This window comes from Lycium barbarum, chromosome 12, assembly GCF_019175385.1.
Source record: "Lycium barbarum isolate Lr01 chromosome 12, ASM1917538v2, whole genome shotgun sequence".
Lineage (NCBI taxonomy): Eukaryota > Viridiplantae > Streptophyta > Magnoliopsida > Solanales > Solanaceae > Lycium > Lycium barbarum.
In genome coordinates, this window is record NC_083348.1 from 15012880 (window position 1) to 15032464 (window position 19585).

A 19585-nucleotide genomic window follows, 5' to 3' on the forward strand; every position below is an offset into this window, starting at 1 on the left:
ATTATTAGCTTTCACATGACTACTTATTATTTCGATCCCACCACCTAATGGCATGCTGAGCATCTATGGTAGACAAACTCCGTGCACTAAAAAGCGGTGTAACATTTTAAATGTTAAAATACTTCACAACAAATTCAAATATTCTGAGTCGAGCTGTCCCGAAAACGAGCTAAGAGCACTAGAAAACCACACCAACACAAAGGGGCCTAGCCCGTCCATTTGCTCTAGCGTGAATGCGATTTGATGAATAAATGGTAAATAGGAATCACCTCGTTCAAGTGAGAATCTAACTCAGAGAATGCAGATTGCCATAATTTGAATAGTGGAAGCGTCAAGAGATAGATGAAGCAAGCAACTTTCAAAGAACAATAAGACGTTACACCAATAATTGAACTCCGAACATAACACCGTTGGATATTTACATTAAAGACGAGAGGGTTTCTTTTGAAAGTTTGGTACCTCACAACGTACAGAAGTTCTAAGCTTGTGACTTGCACAGAGATTTCGCAACGTCACGTTTTCTTTCATTTTGAAGCATAGACGATCAACTTCGAGTTAGGATGCCTTCTTGGATTTATACATTTTGGCACAGAACACATAGATTATTAAGTTGGAGAAGCTAAGTGCAGCCAGGAGCCAGAAGAAATAATCAAGATGCCCACCGTTCAAGTTGTTTGGAATCCATCCAGGTTTGCCACCTCGAGTAGTAATGGACGTTACTACAGTCAGTATGAAAGAGCTCAAGTAATTACCCAAAGCGGTCGTCATCAGTGACAACGCGCTGCATAAGCTACGCATTGCATCGGGTGATTGATCATAAAAGAACTCAAGCTGCCCAATGAAAGTAAATATCTCGGCTGCTCCCAGTATAAAATATTGCGGAATCTGCCAAAATATACTGAGAGGTACTGCAACGGCTTCATCCACCAAACCAAGCTCTCTTGCGAGTTGTAGACGCTTGATCTCAACGATAGCAGCAGCAGACATGCACAACACTGAAAGGAAAAGTCCAATTCCCATTCGCTGTAACTCGGAAAATCCCCTCTCCTTTCCGGTAAACCTCCTTGCAATTGGAACAAGGATCCTATCATACACTGGGACCCACACAATAACACTAACGGTATCGAAAGTTGAAAGAGATGCTGCAGGAATTTTGAAGGAACCAATGGCAGTGTCCATCACCGTCCCTTGCTCCACAAACATTGTAGACATTTGTGCATAAACAGCAGAAAACACAATTCCAGTTGCCCATATCGGGAACATGCGGATCAAAATTTTCAGTTCCTCAACCTGCGTAACAGTACACAGCCTCCAAACATTGGAATAGTCCCCAGTTTTCAATTCGGTGTCTGAAACTACAGCAGCTTTGTCAAAGCACCTGGGGAAGATGGTAAATGTTATGCAGAAGACCCTAAAGCACACTAATTGAGGGTTGATAATTTGAAAAGCTAACATAAACAGTGGTACTTCTTGAGATAGCAAGAGAAGTATAATTCTGACAAGTTGCAGCCAAGTTCAAAATAAGTTGTATCAGATGCATTGAGGATTGTGGAAAAAATTAAGTGGTGCTTTACTCACGCATTTTTCAGAGAACTAGATTTTTTTTTTTCCACGTATTATCCTGTGTAAATCATTAAAACAATCGTATGTGAAGATGATGAACTCACCACCAACAAAAATAAGCTATAATTCCTTAGAAATCATATTAATGACTAACAATTGTTCAAATTAAGTATTATCCAAAGCATCGAAATAAAAAATTAGACAGTAACACTACTTTGAAAAAAATAGTAACACTACTTGTATAGAAAAAGGATAATCTTAGAACAAGATGATTTCCCTAAAAGATAAGTACCAGTTATTAAAGGCGTTAAAGCATAAATATAACAACACCAAGTACCTAAATGCCATGTTTTCATAATTGTTATGTTTCTGTTTTACTTGAGCCGAGGGTCTACCGGAAACAGTCTCTCTTCCTGCCAAGGTTAGGGTAAGGTCTGCATACACTCAACCCTCCCTAGACCCCACTTGTGGGAGTACACTGGGTTTGTTGTTGTTTTACTGACAGAATAAAGAGGACAGAATTGTCTCAAAGTGAAAATAAACCAAGTAAACAATAACAGGAAATTTCGGTCCTTAGAATCATTGCAAACTTAGTTTCCGAGAAATATAACTATAAAGAAGGGAAAAGGGCCATATTACCCATCTATTAGTGAAAAAGCTTTAATATTGCCCTCTATTATACTCGGTCCATACATACCCTTAACGTTATAAAAATAGCTCAAACTTTCCCTTCTTCCGTTAATACCATCCATCAGCCAAAATGGCATGACAACTCACCGCACCAACCCTTCTTCTTCCACCACTACCCAAAGTCACCAACACTTTCACCATATGTACCATCACCACCAACATAAAACATCTACGCATCTTCCATTCAAAGGGTCACAAAATATAGGAAATGTCATGAAATCTAGGAGAGTAAAAGCAGAAAATGTATCAAAGTTCTATTTTTTTTTTTGAAATGGTAATTCAAAGTTCTAATATTGCCTCTTTACCTCCCAAGGTAGGGTAATCTATGCACACTCTACCCTCTCCAGACCCCACTTTGTGGGATTATACTTAGTATGTTGTTGATTCAAAGTTCTAATATTAGTTGAATCAAAATTTAAGTTTTTTGTTTAATATCCAAAATTCAAAAATAATTGTATCCGGAACTCTATCCAACATGAGATGTATTTTGTAAGGATAATTTTTTTTTAAAACTTTCGAAGCTCTATGCTTTTATAAAAATATAGATTTTTTCCTTTTCATGATAGCGGTGTCTGGGCTAGCTTGCCCGCACTTCGACTAATTCTAATGGGTACTTCCTACCTCTTATCAGCACATGCATCATGCAACCTTGCCCAATAAAACTTAAGCAGATGAGAAGACATTACCTACTGTTCTTGCCTCCGTTGAGATTTGAACCTGGGATCTCATAGTTCTCCTACCACTCCATATATCACTAGGCTACTATAAATCCCCGTAGATTTTAAACTCTGATACGTCAACTACATGTCAAATTACGTGATTATAGTACCCCAAATACATTAACAAGGCCACAAGACACAAGTGAGGTGCTTGGAAATGAATAGGTGTTTGTGGAAGTTAGAATAACAAAAGAACTAAAAAGTACCAAATTGGGAGTTGGAAAATGAGGACAGCCTACAAGAAGTTCTCGGGATGCTCTCGCACTGCAAGGATGGTTGATATGATCAAGTGCAATAGCCTAACGGTTCGTTGGTTGCTGGTTGGAGTTATGCATGTATCAGTAATACATCTATTAGTTATGCAGGGTTTAGCTAATATATAAATTGACTCATAACTTATTCATGTTTTAGTTATGTGGGATTGTAAAATGATAACCAAACACCGTATTCAGTGTGCTGGATTTTATACAGAGCAACTAAAAACTACCAAACATGGTACTAACTATGGTAGTTAATACATGAATAATTCCACTCCTAACCAGCAACCAGACGACCGCTAAGTGCACTATGAGCCAAGACAACAACAAAGCTAGACCTGAAGCATCTAGGGATTGCGCATTACTATGCTGCTCGGACTCTTAAAAAATGTAGTGGGGTGCGTGTCGGATCGTCCAAAAGTAGTGTATTTTTAGAGGATCCCACACGGGTGCGGCAACATTTCTAGAGAGTCCGAGCGAGAAAAGGTGTCATAGTTAAGGTTGGACAAAGGACATTAACTAGTGCATTCAAGCCCCATCGCCGTGAGCGTACCGGACAGCTACCTGCGGTTCTGTTTATTATAAGATTACGGTGGGAGAAAAAAATTGTGAATTGGAGAAGAGTTTTAGAGCATTGGAAGGGACACCTACAAAGGCATTTAATATACTAAAAAAAAAAAAAAAAAAAAAAAAAAAAAAAAAAAGGTGAGTCATTCATCATGTTTTTGGATTGATTAAATGCTAGCACTAACAACACAGTCACATTGGATACGTTAGAATTCTTCAAATAGGCCAGAATCACCAAAAATTGGATTTTTCAGGGTGGTTTGACTTCAAAGACCCAATTCCACTAGCCATACTTTGTTTCTGATGCTTAAATAAGTATACAACAACAACAACAACAACAACATACCCAGTAAATTCCCACAATGTGGGGTCTGGGGAGGGTAGAGTGTACGCAGACCTTACCCTCACCTTTCAAAGTGAGGAGGCTGTTTCCGAAAGACCCTTGCCTCAAGAGAGAACGAGACAACAGGTCAGATAAGGACAAGCATAACAAAACAATATGAAAACGAGAAGCAACAAAAGCGAGAGAGTCATGATAAACAGTAGCTACCATAAATAAATAAGATACTCGAAGTACAAGACCCAACAATATATGCTTAAATAAGTATGTAGAAGCTAATTTTGGGTAGCAACCGTGGTTGAATTGAAGTGTCGGATGAACCTTAGGAATGGGTATCAATGAAGGTTGTCGTGTTGGCTGGGGAAGAAGGTGAATAGTAATATGCGAATATGAATTGGTTATTGTAGAGATCCAAACAGCTTCAATAGTCTATTTAATCAAGGGGATTGATTGGTGAATCAAGATTTCACCATTAAAGAACAATTAGGAACTTGGATGACTTGAAGCCTAAATCCAAAGCCCAGATTGGCTTATGTTGAGTTGTAATGGGTATGAATTGAGATTTGAACTATATTCATGTAGATACTGTTGAGCTTTTGAAGCGTCAATTTTTTGAATAGCTAAAATTACGTCCATGATAAGTTGAGATATACCTTCCTTGAGTCCTTTGCCAAAAAGCATGATTCTAAAGATGTATGTTTCAAGGGGGCAAGCGAGCGCGAATTTTCCATATTTCATGCAAGTTATGCTTTAAAGTGCAATTTTTAGTATACAATGATATGATATGAAAGATATTGTGATTTTGACTTTGAAGTATGAATGCTTTGGCATCATTATAACGTCATGACTTTCATACAAGCCTTACGAGAACATAGAGGAGAAGAGAGTGTAAAATAAAAATGTAATACTTGGAAAGAAAAAATATTATCACCTGAGTTCATCAGTGTGCAACAGCTTTCGGCTTCCTTCAATTGCAGAGCTTTTGTCAGGGGTTTCATAAAGTAGTGTACTATCATCGGGGAGAGACAAGTTCCATTTGTGGAATGCTGCAACCAAAACCTGGCACATTCTTGTGAGAGGACTTCCCCCAGGCTTCTGAAATCTGTAGAGTGGTGTCCCGAAAAAGAAGCTTCCAATGGCAATGCCCATGAAAACTGCAGGGATGCCAAACCCAAGGCCCCATCCAGCATTCTCTTGAATCCACACAATCAAACTGCTTGATATCAAAGCTCCAATGTTGATAGAAAAATAGAACCAATTGAAGAAGGATCCCTTTTTTACCCTCTCTTTTGGATCTGTGTCATCAAATTGATCAGCACCAAATGACGAAACACATGGCTTAATCCCACCAGTTCCAAGAGCAATCAGATAAAGACCAACAAAGAATATGGCATACTGGGCAGGAGTTGCTGAAGGGCACACGGAACCCACACATTCAGGGGGGATAAAAGCAGGAATTGAAGCTGATAGCGTCAATGTGCACATGCCCTATACAACCAAAAAACATGAAATAAGAAGTGCCAGCAAGCAGATGTAAGAAAAAGAAATGCTGCAAGAACAGGATCTGCTTCGTAATTAATTGCTGCACTAGAGGCTCAAGCAAAGTTAAAATCCTAGTTGCAAAAGGGAGATAAGGCACTAGAAAGTTAGGGTTCCGGTTCACACGACATGTATTTACTGTCTCACTTTAACTCGCTGTATCAGTTGCAAAGATGAGACCTTTAATCATAAAGAGTTCTAAAGAGGAAAGGCACTGAGCAGATAGTGACTATCTTTCTTCCTTATAACATTCTTATGTTGAAATTGGCACTTAAGCAGTTTGCTGGGAAATAGGCTCTACCTTCCTCAAAGTTGCAACAACAATACATAAACCTAGAACCAAGGTCCCATCATTTGGTACCACAGTTGCACCCACCAATTATAAAAGAAATGAAAAAGGTTAAATATTTATCACTTATTTTTAGAGAGGCGCCGATGCTCCCATGAGGAGGTATGAGAGGTTGGCCATGGTGGGTCGGAGGAGGGGGAGAGGTAGGCCTAAGAAATCTTGGGGAGAGGCGATTAGGCAGGACATGGCACATTTTCAGCTTACCGAGAACATGACCCTTGATAGGAGGGTGTGGAGGTCGAGGGATAGGATAGTAGGTTTTTTCTGCAACAGGAGTATTAATATCGTTCTATGTTTGCCTATTCGTATAGCTCTAGTAATACCTGATTGTTTCCTTCACTTCGTTTATCTTATTATCTTGCTACTTTTACTGCTTGTTATTACTACCTCCTTTTTATATCTCCTTGAGCCGAGGGTCTATCGGAAACAACCTCCCTACCCTCCAAGGCCGGGGGGTGGGAGGGTGGGTGGGTAAGGTCTGAGTACACTCTACCCTTCCCAGACCCCACCTTGTGGGATTATATTGGGTATGTTGTTGTTATTTTTACAGTTAATATGTCACTAGGCAGTGTGCCGGAAGACGAAGCGACTAATTTATTCCAAACCAATAGAATAGGGAGGACTTCTACCTTTTACATCATATCTAAATATCGAACTGGCAAAATTAAGCAGAGCAAAACAACAATAACAAACAACTGTAATACCACAAGTGGGATCTAGGGAGGGTGGTGTATACGCAGCTCTTACCCCTACCTGGAAGGTAGAAAGTAGAGCAAAAGCATCTTAAAATTTATACAGGATACTAAGATGCAAATACACCATGAAAGAATAGCAGAAATGCTCATGTAGAATAATAAAAAAACTGATAGAGAGCAGCATTGCACATCCCTTAACCATGAAATTGCTCATTTCTATCATCTTCATGAAGCCATATGTTTTGCAGGTACGTAAATTCACTTAAATTGGCCCACAACTTCAACAAATAGTCAGCACCTCGGCAGTCACTCATCACTGCCTGATAGTTCTTATACGTAGGAATGGGCGTTGAACATTGTCCACATTAAAGAATCCTACTATCTTTGGGAACAACCTCTTCAAATGAGGTGAAACTGAAACATACCTCACCGTCGTCATCAAATGCAAGATTTTCCAAATATATCAACAAACTTAGGGAGCTGAATTTCATGAATAATCTGGGAAGCAATATCCTCTGATAACCAATGGGGGTGTTTTGCAGCATCACATAAAACATCGTCCAGGACCTCCAGCACATTCATGATATCTTCATCAATAGGAAAATCATCTAGCACTATAAAGTAAACTGCACAAATCTAGTCCAATTATCAACCAAAAGTTAGAGGATCCTATTTTAATTTGCCACCAAATTTAATGCACAGTCAACTCTCTTGCGTCTAACATTTTAGGCCACACATAAAACAAGCATGTAAACCCATCAGGACAACGGGCACTTTAACCATTTAAACCAAAAGCCGTTTGCTTAACTTTTTTTTTTTTTTTTTGATTGGTAAACACTTGCTGAACTTCTTTGTAGATGGCAAAGCTAGGGAGTTATTTTGTATAAGAAATCAAATTAGGTACACACCTCAAGATGACAGGCACTCTTTATTCCTTGATTTGTTCTTGAAAGAATCTGATAGCTTCACTGAGAACTGAGAAGCTCTTCAATAGTGTCCCTTCATATACCATCAGCATCTTAAAGTCCTCTCACATGAAGCTTTTTCCTTCTTCCTTTCACATGAAGCTTTTTCCTTCTTCCTTTCGTATTACAATCTCCTTCCTCAAACCATGTGGTATCTGTTTTTTGCTTCCAAAATTCCTCCTCCAAGTGTAGATATTTATTTAACTCTGCTTGTGCATTATGCAATTTTTCTGATTGAGCTAAGAAGGATGCAATTCAAATTGAATCTCATGTACCTTAATGCCATCAGAGTAACTACAAGCTGGAATACATCACCATAAGTGGTTTTGCTCCACTGCACAAAGGCCTTTTTTACGTTCTTCAACTTGTATTGGAGAATAAAGAATGAATCTCAGAAAAATATCTGCAGTGCAATTACTCCTAACCACCTCCAGGAATTCCCCATGATTAATCCAAAAATTCAAGAACTTGTATGGCTTTTTAATAGGAGAATACCTCCACAGTACCACTAAATAATAAAGGAGCATGATCTAAGTCACTTCGGACAGGATGTTCAACCTCAAGGTTGGGAAAATAAGTCTTGCAATCCTTGATTGCCAATACATCTATCTAACTTTTTAAAAATACAAGCTTTATCTTCTCCCATTTCACCAAGTATAGACGCTCCCCTTGAGACCCTAATTAGTTAAACCACAGTTTGACATACAATGTGTAAATCCTCAACTTCGGTAGCTAATACAGGCAGCCCTCCAAATTTTTCATGCTCTGATAGAACCACATTGAAGTGACCCATTACCAATTAAGGGGTATTTATGTCCACTTTTTTTTGATGAAGTAAGATGATAAGGGGTATTAATGTCCCTAGTAAGATGACATAATGAATCCCATAGTTCAATTTTTTCACGCATATCACATTTAGCATACACACACACACACACACACACACACACATATATATATATGAGAGTCAGTGAACTTTGTATTTAGACCTTGATGATACGATTTGAGACTTGAGTTGTTGCTCCATATCCCCAAGAACCATAACTTTGAAATTTTCGTCAATAAAAGCAGAAATCTTCTGTGAAGAATTTACCAAAGCAGCATAAAGTCCCAATTTCCTCATGTACCTTTTTTGCTTGAATTTTGAAAACGTTCCATAAGACCAATAAGCATAAATTGGTGCATTCCATGCATGGTAAGCAATCGTCAAAATGTTATTTTTGGTATTAACAGACTTGATATTCAAATTAGAACCTTATTCATCATTAATTGTTTTTCTTGGAAACTGTCCTCTTTGGTTGCATCCTAGAAGGAAAATTATCATGTTTTAAATTTCTTTCTGCCAGGCTCCTTTTTGTAACTTCAGCAATTTGTCTTGGAGATAGATCACCAGCTGTAGCAACATTTGAAAATTCTTTGCCATCGATTCATCATCCTCTTCATAAAATCTTAACAGACTTCTCAAAGTTTTCATATTCCAGTGGATCATCATTGCTATCAACAAACCTCGGCCATTAACATTTTTAGTGACAAGTTGAGCTGCTACTTTTTCTTGCATCATGTGACCTACATTCTAGTTACTAACTCCAATAGGTGCATCAGCATCTGCCTTGTCCAATTCTACTTGATCACCCCACTTTAAATTGGCTTCAGTCTTATTCCTGAAAGGAGGAGACAAGTGAAGACTCATCAAAGGTTTGTGAAGGAATGTGTTGACACGACTGGTTCGTGGTAACTATAGGCAATTCTTTGATTTGAGGGAAATAATTTTCAACCCACTCCTGTGTTGATTGCACAAGCCTTTCCCATGTTCCTCGGTCAACAAAACTTCGCCTCCACCCAATTCCTTATTCTTTGACTTAATTAAAGCTATTAATGCCTCCTCTCCAATATCCTCCATCCTAGATTGATCAGGAATATCTAAATTGGCATGGAAGTTTAGGAGTATTAGCTTCCTTTGTTCCTTCTTTTGGGGATTCATCAGGTACAATCGCCACATTATTATTAGCATCACCTTAGTTTTCTTTCTCCTCTGTATCAGCTGTGGAGCAAAAATATTATTTGTTAGTAAAATAGAAAGCTTTTGAACCATCAGATATATGAGCAACGATCCGTTGATCAGTTACACCATCAACCTTCTTATTACTCTCAGCCTTTCCTAAACCTGTTTCCTTTTAGGATCGCCCACAACTTTACCACTCTTCAACACTTCAATTGGTTCAGAAGTATCATTAGAAGGTACCTCATCTAACCTACCAGTTTGGTCTTCATTCTTCTCCACATTCAATTTTGGATGTAACACATGGCATTCCTCACCATTATGACCTTGACGACGGTAGTGTTTGCAGCATTTGGGAAAATAATCATAATGTACTTCTGTCCATTTTGAACTGACTTCACCTTTAACAATGTCACACCAGTCAGTCTGCACATTTTTGGAAAATCTCCAAGAAAATCGACCTCAACCTTCACCCTAGCACAGCTAGGTCGAGTTGATTATTTGTACCCCTGTCCACTGTCAAAGTTTCCCAACAGCTGATTCAAGAGAAAATACTGACTCTTTAGCAAATAAATCAGGAGGTAGGCCTGAAAACGAAATATATGCAACTGCAATCGACATTTCTTCATCTGGATCAAACCAAGGATCCCACTTTAACATTGGTAAAAATATCCTTAAACTTGAGATAGAATGCTGGCTTGGTTAGCACATTAACATAGTCCTCAGAAGTGTTGGCCGATTAACACAAAACGATTTCTTAAGAACCCTATTTTGCAGTTAACCTTGATCTCACATTAAGTTGGAATGTTCTTAAATCTTTGAGTTCCAGCCGTTCATATGAAATTTACCAATAACAGCATATTGTAAATTCTCCTTGATGATAAGTCAATCAAACTCTGTCTGAATCCCAAGTCACAGTAGGTCCCCTGTTGTGATACACAACAGGTTTGAGTAGAATAGGTTGCATGGGGCTGTAGCAGTGGAGGATTTAAGAGAAGCATTGGAAGTAGGGTTAGGAGGCTGTCCAGCGGCAACAGCCTCCAAGGCTACTAGTCGCCTCAAGATCCCCCGAAATTCGTCAGGGAAGGGCTGCCAGCCCTAGCATTTATTCTTTTTCCTTTTTCGAAATGGAAAACATGTTGTCAAAGCCCTAGAGTTTTCTAAAATATGAATCACTTGATTCTGTAATTTCAACTGTTTTCTTTCCTTTTCTTCTTCTCTCTCTTCCGTTTTTATTTTGGAGATGAAATACTCTCTGCTGTTACAGATAGGAATGACAAAAAACATCTCCAGATATGCAAAGTTCCCTTCGAATATCTTTCTATTGTCTCTTCTAATGTTCCAGATATGAATGATAAACTAGCTGAAGCACAATAAATTTCAAAAGTGTAAATTCTTTTTGTTGTCATCTGAATGTCTATATAAGATTCAGTTAAAGGTTGATGACGGACAAGCACCACTACTTCTGTTACACCAAATTATACAAGAATAAGATTCACCAAGATCAAGCACTATGGGAAAGGTGCAGGCCCACAACGCCATTAGCCATACCTGCTTACTGAGCTTCCTATTTCATCTAAAGATGACCAATACGATTTCAGTTATTTATGGGAAAACATCACAGTTATGTTTTGGCATTCTCCATGGTGGAAACAAAACAAGTATCAGTAGGTTGAAGTTAGTTATGTTAAGTGCAGCTCCCCAGTAGGAAAGGAAAATGGACAAAGAAGAAATTTTACAATCATCTCACACACCATAAGCTAGTATTTTGTGTAAAATGAAGGTGAGATATTTACGATGAAGTAGATAGTGGAGAAGGTAGCAATCGTCCAATATCTTCCCCAGTATGCGTCTGCCAGCACAGCCCCAATAAGGGGCGTTAGGTAACAAGTGCCTTGCCAAGTTGTGACATTTCTAGCAGCTGAGACATTTCCCTCATGTAATTTCGTGGTAAGATAGGTAACAAGATTAGCCGCAATGCCATAGTATGCCAAGCGTTCACAACATTCATTACCTGAGTCCAATGTCAGCAACCAAATCAATTATTACCATAAAACAGGGTGAACAAATAAATATGCCAAAACAGGGAAAAAAGAGAAAAAAGAAGAGAAGAACAGAAAAGGGAAATCTGAGTCTGACATACCAAGAATAAATGGGCAAGCTCTCCAGTTCCCTGTCTCACTCTTTAAAACAGGATTACCCTTGATATCAACGGAACCATCTCCAGTGTAGAGTCCACTATTCTCATTCTGTAAAGAGGAACTTTTTTAAGAATGCCTCAACAAAAGTACCTTGCAGGGAATCACATTTTTTTAATGGTAAAATAACTTGCAAGGAATTATCATCTTCTACAATAAATAAGAATGACAGTCTCTATGCTTTAAGATGTGGAATAGCCAGAGTAGTTACACATACCCAACTTAATTTTGTAAAGCAAAGATCCTTATAAAAAAGAGTAAAGGATAAAAATTGTCCCTCGACTATGCAAATAGAATAATTTTGCCCTCTGTTAAAAAAGTGTTTTAACTCCTACCCCAGTCGTCACCAAAGTCTAAGGGCATTTTTTACCCTTTTTTCTTTTATCAGCCAACCTCTTTTACCCCCTTCTCTTTTACTACTCCACCCTCTCCAAGGAAAAAGTATTGAAAATCCTCCATCACCGATCCTTCTTCCAGTAGTAGGTCAGGGGTTTTATGGTACAGTTCAGTCTATAAATCAGGTATCTACTTCTTTTATTAGTATTTGAACAACTCTCAAATATAGTTGTAGTGCAAATAATTTGCTATATGTGAGAGGAATTGAACTCAACTATATAGGTCATTGCATTATTATATTTACCAAAAAAAAAAAAAAAAAATGGAAATGATCATAGCAATCTCGGATTTAGCAAATGGAGGTCAATTTAGAAATTCATATAGTTCCAACTAACTAATCTTGAATGAGAAGGTGCTTTTTACTTTTTCATAAACATTAAATTTGGATACAACAAGGTTGTTGTTCTGTTTTCATGTTATCAAATGACACTTGTTATGAAAGTTAACGTGTTGTAGTCGATCCATTTAACATGCTGGTATAAAAATTCAATGCATTATCAGTGCATAGAGTTTAAGCTAATTTTAAAAGTTATCATTGTTTAGATCAAGGTTCAAAACTTTTCACCAAACCATTTTACTTCTCTCCTTTACCTGAAAGCAAATAATGTTCGGTTGTTCCAACTTAAAGATTTCCTACAATTTGAGATAGCAACTATTCCAAAATTTGGTATGGATAAATCAAGTAAAGAACGTCATACGAGAATAAAAATCATGATTAAGTTAGGATTAAAGTTTTATCCACTAGTGGCATACGATGGAGCCAAGACCTGGGTGAGGACCGCGTGAGGGGATTCAGAGCACTTTCCAGTTGTGATGGAGTTGCATTAGGGATCAGCTCTCAGCCCGTTTTTATTTGCCTTAGTATGGATGAACTGACGCAGAATATTCAAGGTGAGGTGCAATGGTGTATGTTATTTGCGGACGACATAGTTTTGATTGGACAGACTTGCGACGGAGTTGATACTAAGCAGGAAGTATGGAGACAGACCCTGGAGTCCAAAGGGTTCAAGTTGAGCAGAACCAAGACGGAATATTTGGAGTGCAAGTTCAGTGATGTAGCACATGACGAGGGCGTGGAAGTGAGATTTGAGACATAGGCCATCCAAAAGCGAGGAAGTTTTAAGTATTTTGGGTCCACTTTCCAAGAAAATGAGGAGATTGATGATGATGTCACACATCGTATTGGGGCAAGATGGATGAAATGGAGGCTCGCCTCCGGAGTCTTGTGTGATAAGAAGGTGCCACCAAAGCTTAAAGGCAAATTCTACAGAGCAGTTGTTAGACCTACTTTGTTGTATGGGGCGGAGTGTTGGCCAGTCGAGAAATCTCACATCCAGAAGATGAAAGTGGCGGAAATGAGGAAGTTGGGGAGAAGTGATTAGGCAAAACATGACGCAGTTACAGCTTACCGAGGGCGTGACCTTAGATAGGAGGTTGTGGAGGACACGGATTAGGGTAGAAGGTTAGTAGGTAGTAGAGCGTGTCTTGTGTGTCCTTCCATACAAGTGGGTGTAGTATTACCTTTGTAGTTTCTTGTCCTTCGGTTTCCAGTTACTATCTGCTATCTCTTGTACTTAGATTATCGTATTAGTTTGCTACATTTGCTGTTACTTTTCTTTATAGTGCTTATCTATACTCCCTCCGACCCATATTACTTGGCCACATTACTAAAAATATATGTCTCAAATTACTTGTTCATTTACAAAATCAAAATGAAATTAATTAAATCTTTCCCATCTTACCCTTAGTATTAAATGTTCTTGAAAATAGCCAATATTGATTAGAATGTATTTATTGGATAGAGATAGGGGTAAGATAGTAAAATACATCTTTTATTTTTGATTTCTTAAGGAGCGTGCAAAAGGGAAAGTGGCCAAGTAATATGGGACGGAGGGAGTACTATTCTTGTCATGGCTTCTTTACTTTCTTCAATCCTTGTCTAACTTTTTTGTCATGCTTTCTCTTGAGCCGAGCATCTTTCAGAAACAACCTCCCTATCTCTCAAGGTAAGGGTAAGGTCTGCATACACTCTACCCTCCCCAGACCCCACTTGTGGGATTACACTGGTGTTGTTGTTGGCATACAGCGGAAAAAAAGGAATTCACACGTTCAATGTACTTTGACATGTATTCATCCTCTTTTATAAGTTATTCATACTTAGTGACGCTTAATTACCTTCAGTCAAATTTAGATGACCTGTTTGTAAAGGAAAAAGGGGTCGGATTTATAACTACGGTCTAAATTTTTCTTTTAGAAACTGTAGGTAACCCATAAGGGTAAAATCGAGCCACTCTAGTAGCCACTGGGTTAGGAACGAGACACTGGTTTAACGGAGGGCAAAATAGTTAAATTTTGGGCATTTTTGACCCTTTACCCAAAAATTGAAGATCAATGAATCAATGAAACTAACGGGACCTTTCTCAACAGTTTTCACTTCTTTTTTTTAAAACAACCCTCCCTTCTCCCGCCCATTCCTCATTTCATATTTTGTACATTTTGCAAACCTTCATAGACAAACCACTAACCAAATTTGGAGAAAAGACACGATAGATTATTTTTCATGATAAAGGATCACAGAGACTCGGGTTTGAATATTGTAGATTCCAGCTATATTTAAGAACATTTAGTGCTTTTCCTTGGAAATGGTTAGATGAAGCTGGTGTGAACATATCAATGTCATATACAAATATTTTTCTTTCAGTATCGACTTTTATCAACTATGGGTCCTATTTTACATTTTCTTTCCTGGGGAGTAGTGCTTTTCACTGTTTGAGTGAAGACACTTACTTGTTAATGATTAATTACAAGTATAAAATCATCTCTGTTGGTTCAACTGCACTTCAATTCAGCTGAATAGATCAAGACTTTCACTTGTTTCCAATTTAAGCATTAGAAAGTAATGAGCTTTCGTTCTAGTTAATTATCTACTCAATTCCACCTTTTCACTTTTCCACTTTCCCTAATAGTAGGATCATCCTTCTCAAAGCCTTTGCACATTTTGGCCTCCTTTCATAACAAGCTACAATAATCCTTAAAAGTCTAACTAGCAAAATTATTATATTAACAAATACCCAGCAGAGTTAGCTTAATACAACGTGATATTTCTTAGCTTAAGTTTGACCAAAGAGGGAAACAAGATGTGGGGGAAAAAGATCAATCAAACACAAATCTTGCGTTCAAATTAGCCCCAAATGGATTGATTATAGCAACAGAGAAAAAGCACTTAACCCCAAAAATGGATTTCCAAGAATCCAATATTTATTTCAAATAATATAAAGTGTGAATAAAAATTCGATAGAGAAGTAAGACAAAGAGCAAATGAGAACCTCAAGAAGGGCACCATCTTCAAGAAGAGGTATTGCATCAGTTTGAGTACCCATAGGCACAGCTTCAAGTTGATGGATCTCACACTTACCTTATCTCCAACTATAAATTTAGATTTTTCTTCTTCAGATACAAAGGGAAATGGCACATGACCAAAAACGGGTAAACCGGTAGAGACGTGGAATATTTATTGGTAAACTTGTGGAGACGTGGAATGTTGGGCAAAAGATACTCCTCCCTTCATACTTGTTTTTTTTTTTTTTTTTTTTTTGACATAATTGTCAAAAAGGACATCTGAATTTTTCTTTTTTCCACGATTTATCAGTTGTTTTCTTTTTTTATTTAAACTATCATAATTTATTATTAAAAAACACACTTAGTCGTGCAAATAATGATAGTTAATATAGGAAAGGAAATAACTTATAATTGGCCTAATCAGCATGATTTAACTTATAATTAACGTAATCAGTTCCGTTTAGAGAGTGCGAAACTTGCAAAAAAGTCATAGTTCACTGTGTGTTTGACCATTTACTCTTTCTTTTTATATGTAATAATAGGGAAAATTTCAAAGACCTTCCCTCACGTTTTGATTCGTTTCACTGATCTTCCCTCACGTTTCCAATATTACGGCTACCTTCCTTATTTTAAATTTTTTTGTAACAACTATTTTATTCTATTTATTACTAATTAAAAAAATAGTATATCTGAACTGATTTGCCCTCCCTAAGATCATACTCTTTTAATTAATTCTTATTTTGTCAATATCTCCTTTCTGCTAAATTAAAAATAAAATAAGTCAAACTGCTCTTTAGTCTTCTCAGCAACCAGGGTTCTCTTTTCGTATACCTCTTCTATGTACAAAATAAGAATTAATTAAAAGAGCATGATCTTAGGAGGAAAAATCAGTCTAGATATATTATTTTTTTATTAATAATAAATAGAATAAAATAGTTATTACAAAAACGTTAAAATAGGAGAGGTAGCCGTAATATTAGAAACATGAGGGGAGATCTGTGAGGGAGGTCTCTGAAATTTTCCCTCAATAATAAAAAGTTAATTTTAAAAAGAATAATTTATAACTTCAGAAGAGTTTCAAAATTATTTAATAATAACAAGTTAATTTTAAAAAGAATAATTTATAACTTCAGAGAAGTTTCAAAGTTATTTTTAATTATAAACTTTTTAACAAAATTCACTTAACAAATTACCAAATTAAATACATTGGGATAGAGGAATTATTTAAAGGAAAAATTAGGTAAGGCTGTAGTGGGCAATTATCGGGAGACGTGCCCTCTAAACTAAAATTTTGGTCCGTAGTGGCAGGCGAGACTTGCAGTTTACAATCCCCCTCCAACTTGTCTTATTTAAAAAGCAAGCCCTCTCCTTTGTATTTGCCTCTTCTTTTCTTTGGACTGAAGCTTCCTTTTTCTTTTGTTGTCTATTCAGTTCTTATTCCCGGTCATCAATTTCCCGAGGTAAGGCGACATTATTCAGATATGATGATTTATCGAGTTTTTAGTTAAAATTATGGTAAAAGACACTCTTAAATTATATCCGAAATTTCAATATTACACTCAAATTATTAATTCAACCTATTACACCCGTGACAATTTTAAAAGTAAATTTAATATCACCCTATAAGCTAATGAGGCACAAAAAATTATTAATTAAATAATATGAGAGTGAAGTCAAAATTAAAGTAAAAATAACTTTTAATTTTAATAAAAAACTGATTTCACCATCCCATTTTCTCCTCCACCTTCACGCCACCCCATCCCCCAAACCCTTTTGTTGTGGGAAAACATGCATCTCAGCCACACATTAACACTGGGCAAAATGCAAGAAAATCTGAGCTCATTGAGATGGCGTGAAATCAGTGGTGGCGGATATGGTGGTGAAAATCAACTAGAACAACTTGCATCATGGATCTAAGCTCATCGAGCTTTGAGTTGAACCTTCAATGGCGGGTTAGAGCCAGGACTTCCGGTGAAATGATGTTGGTGAAATTGGCTGCGGATATGGTGGTTCCGATGAGATGGGGTGGTGGTGATGAAGAATATATAATTATTGGAGGATTTTAATGGTTAATTAGAGATTAATTAGTGTAAATATTCTTAATAAAAGAAAATCAAATGAATAAAGAAAAGGAAAAGAACATAAAATTAAAATTTAGGGAATTTCCAACGTGACACTGATGTAGCGCGAGAGTGTGTCCCCCCCCCCCCCCCCCCCCCAACTCTTGTCAACTGATTATATGTGTATCAGGGTGGTATTAAATTCACTTTTAAGATTGTCAAAGATGTAATAGGTCGTCTTAATAGTTTGAGTGTGATATCGAGATTTCGGGTATAGTTTAGGGGTCAATCTATGTCTTTTGCCTAAAATTATTTCTTATTTATAAAAGTAAGTCTATTTTTGTCCCTTAAATATAGAGATAATTTCATAGACCTCTCCTCACGTTTGTCCTAATCACAGTAACTTTCCTTGTGATCTAAGATATTACGCTTACCTTTCTTATTTTGATTTTTTTTGTAACAATTCTTTTAACCTATTTATTTTTAAATAACATTATTATAATATAACTAACTTGCCCTTTCTAACATACTCTTTATTATATTAATTTTTTAATAAAACTTTTAAAAATTATGATAAAATATCCGTCCATCTTCGATTAAAATTTACAAATTCTTTGATCCATTTTGTTTTTTCCCGAAAAGATCCATTCGGTTAGAAGGTACATTTCCCTTTCTTACCTTTGATTTGGTGCCTAACTGCTAACAATAGACTAACGCAAGTTAAGGTGTACATGATGTCCCCACAAGTAAGAAGGGATACTTAATGATTCTAATTAAGATTCCAAAGACATTTGAGGCAAGAGAAGAAAGTTCGTCGAAGGAAGTAAAGTATAAGTCGTGTTTGGGGAGGCTTTTGCAAGTATTGAGTTAACAATTATTTAGTAATACCTTGGGAGGAAGTTATAGGGCTCCTTAGATGGTTAATAAAGTATTGAACAGGTGTTAAGAAGGTTCCATAAAGATTGGAGATCAAACGAATCGACGAGAATAATTTCGGAAAAGTGGAGTTATATGACCACTTATACGGTCCATATAACTTTATACGGTCTGCATAAGGGTCCGTATAACCTTAACAGAGAAGGCAGATTCCTGATGGTATTATACGGTCACTTATACGGACCGTATAAAGTTATACGGACCGTATAACTCTATCGGGTCACTTTTTCCAGATTTTTCTATTTATATATATATATATATATGACCCATGACCATTTAATTCATTTCTCACACTCTCCATAACTCTTGAAATCTCTAGAATATTCCATGCACCTTATTAACATATATCCAAGAGAAATCAAAGATTAAACACCACTAATCAAGTGAACCAAGTGTATGGGTGCTCACTAGGGTTTGTAGAAGTCAAGGATCTCTTTTGTGTTGATGTTGGGGTTTTCTCGAGTGGAGTATCTTCATCCAAAGATCATTCCTACATAATCAAAGGTGATTTTTACATTCATTTCATGCTATTAAGAGTATTGAGGGGTTGAAAGACTTGAGTTAGAGAAGAATAAAGAACATGGGCTCAAATATGGAGAAAATGGTATTTGGAGTAGTAAATTAATTTGAGTCATTATTCTTGATATGAGATGAGTATAATATCGTTATGAATGATACAAATGACATTAAAGAAGTATCATACGAGAATGAATATGGTGTTGTGTTGTAGCTATGGTTGTGGATGATTTGAAAGGGAATTGTGAGGATTGAATAATGTTTAATTTGAAGAAGTTTATTGATTATGATATTATGGGTGTTTTTATTGATGCTTGGGAGTTGTTTATTATTATGGAGGAAGTTGTTGAAACAAAGGAAATGCTGCCCAATTCTGATTATCTCTTAGTCGCCTTAGCTTAGCCTTAAGCATGTTTCTAATGATCTAATGTAATATGAATTCTCTTGAATGTAGAGT

The 19585-nt window shown here is 36.9% G+C and overlaps 1 protein-coding gene across 1 annotated transcript; it reads right to left on the reverse strand.

The window, feature by feature from the left end:
• Positions 1–339: 339 nt before the first annotated feature.
• On the reverse strand, positions 340–15796 carry LOC132623579 (protein NRT1/ PTR FAMILY 8.3). The gene is made up of 5 exons (XM_060338357.1): positions 15604–15796; positions 11827–11932; positions 11480–11697; positions 5068–5624; positions 340–1378 (listed from the first exon to the last, which is right to left on the reverse strand). The coding sequence occupies exons 1-5, from the start codon at positions 15655–15657 to the stop codon at positions 556–558; spliced, it is 1758 nt and encodes a 585-aa protein (XP_060194340.1). The 5' UTR covers positions 15658–15796; the 3' UTR covers positions 340–555.
• Between the last annotated feature and the right edge of the window lie 3789 nt (positions 15797–19585).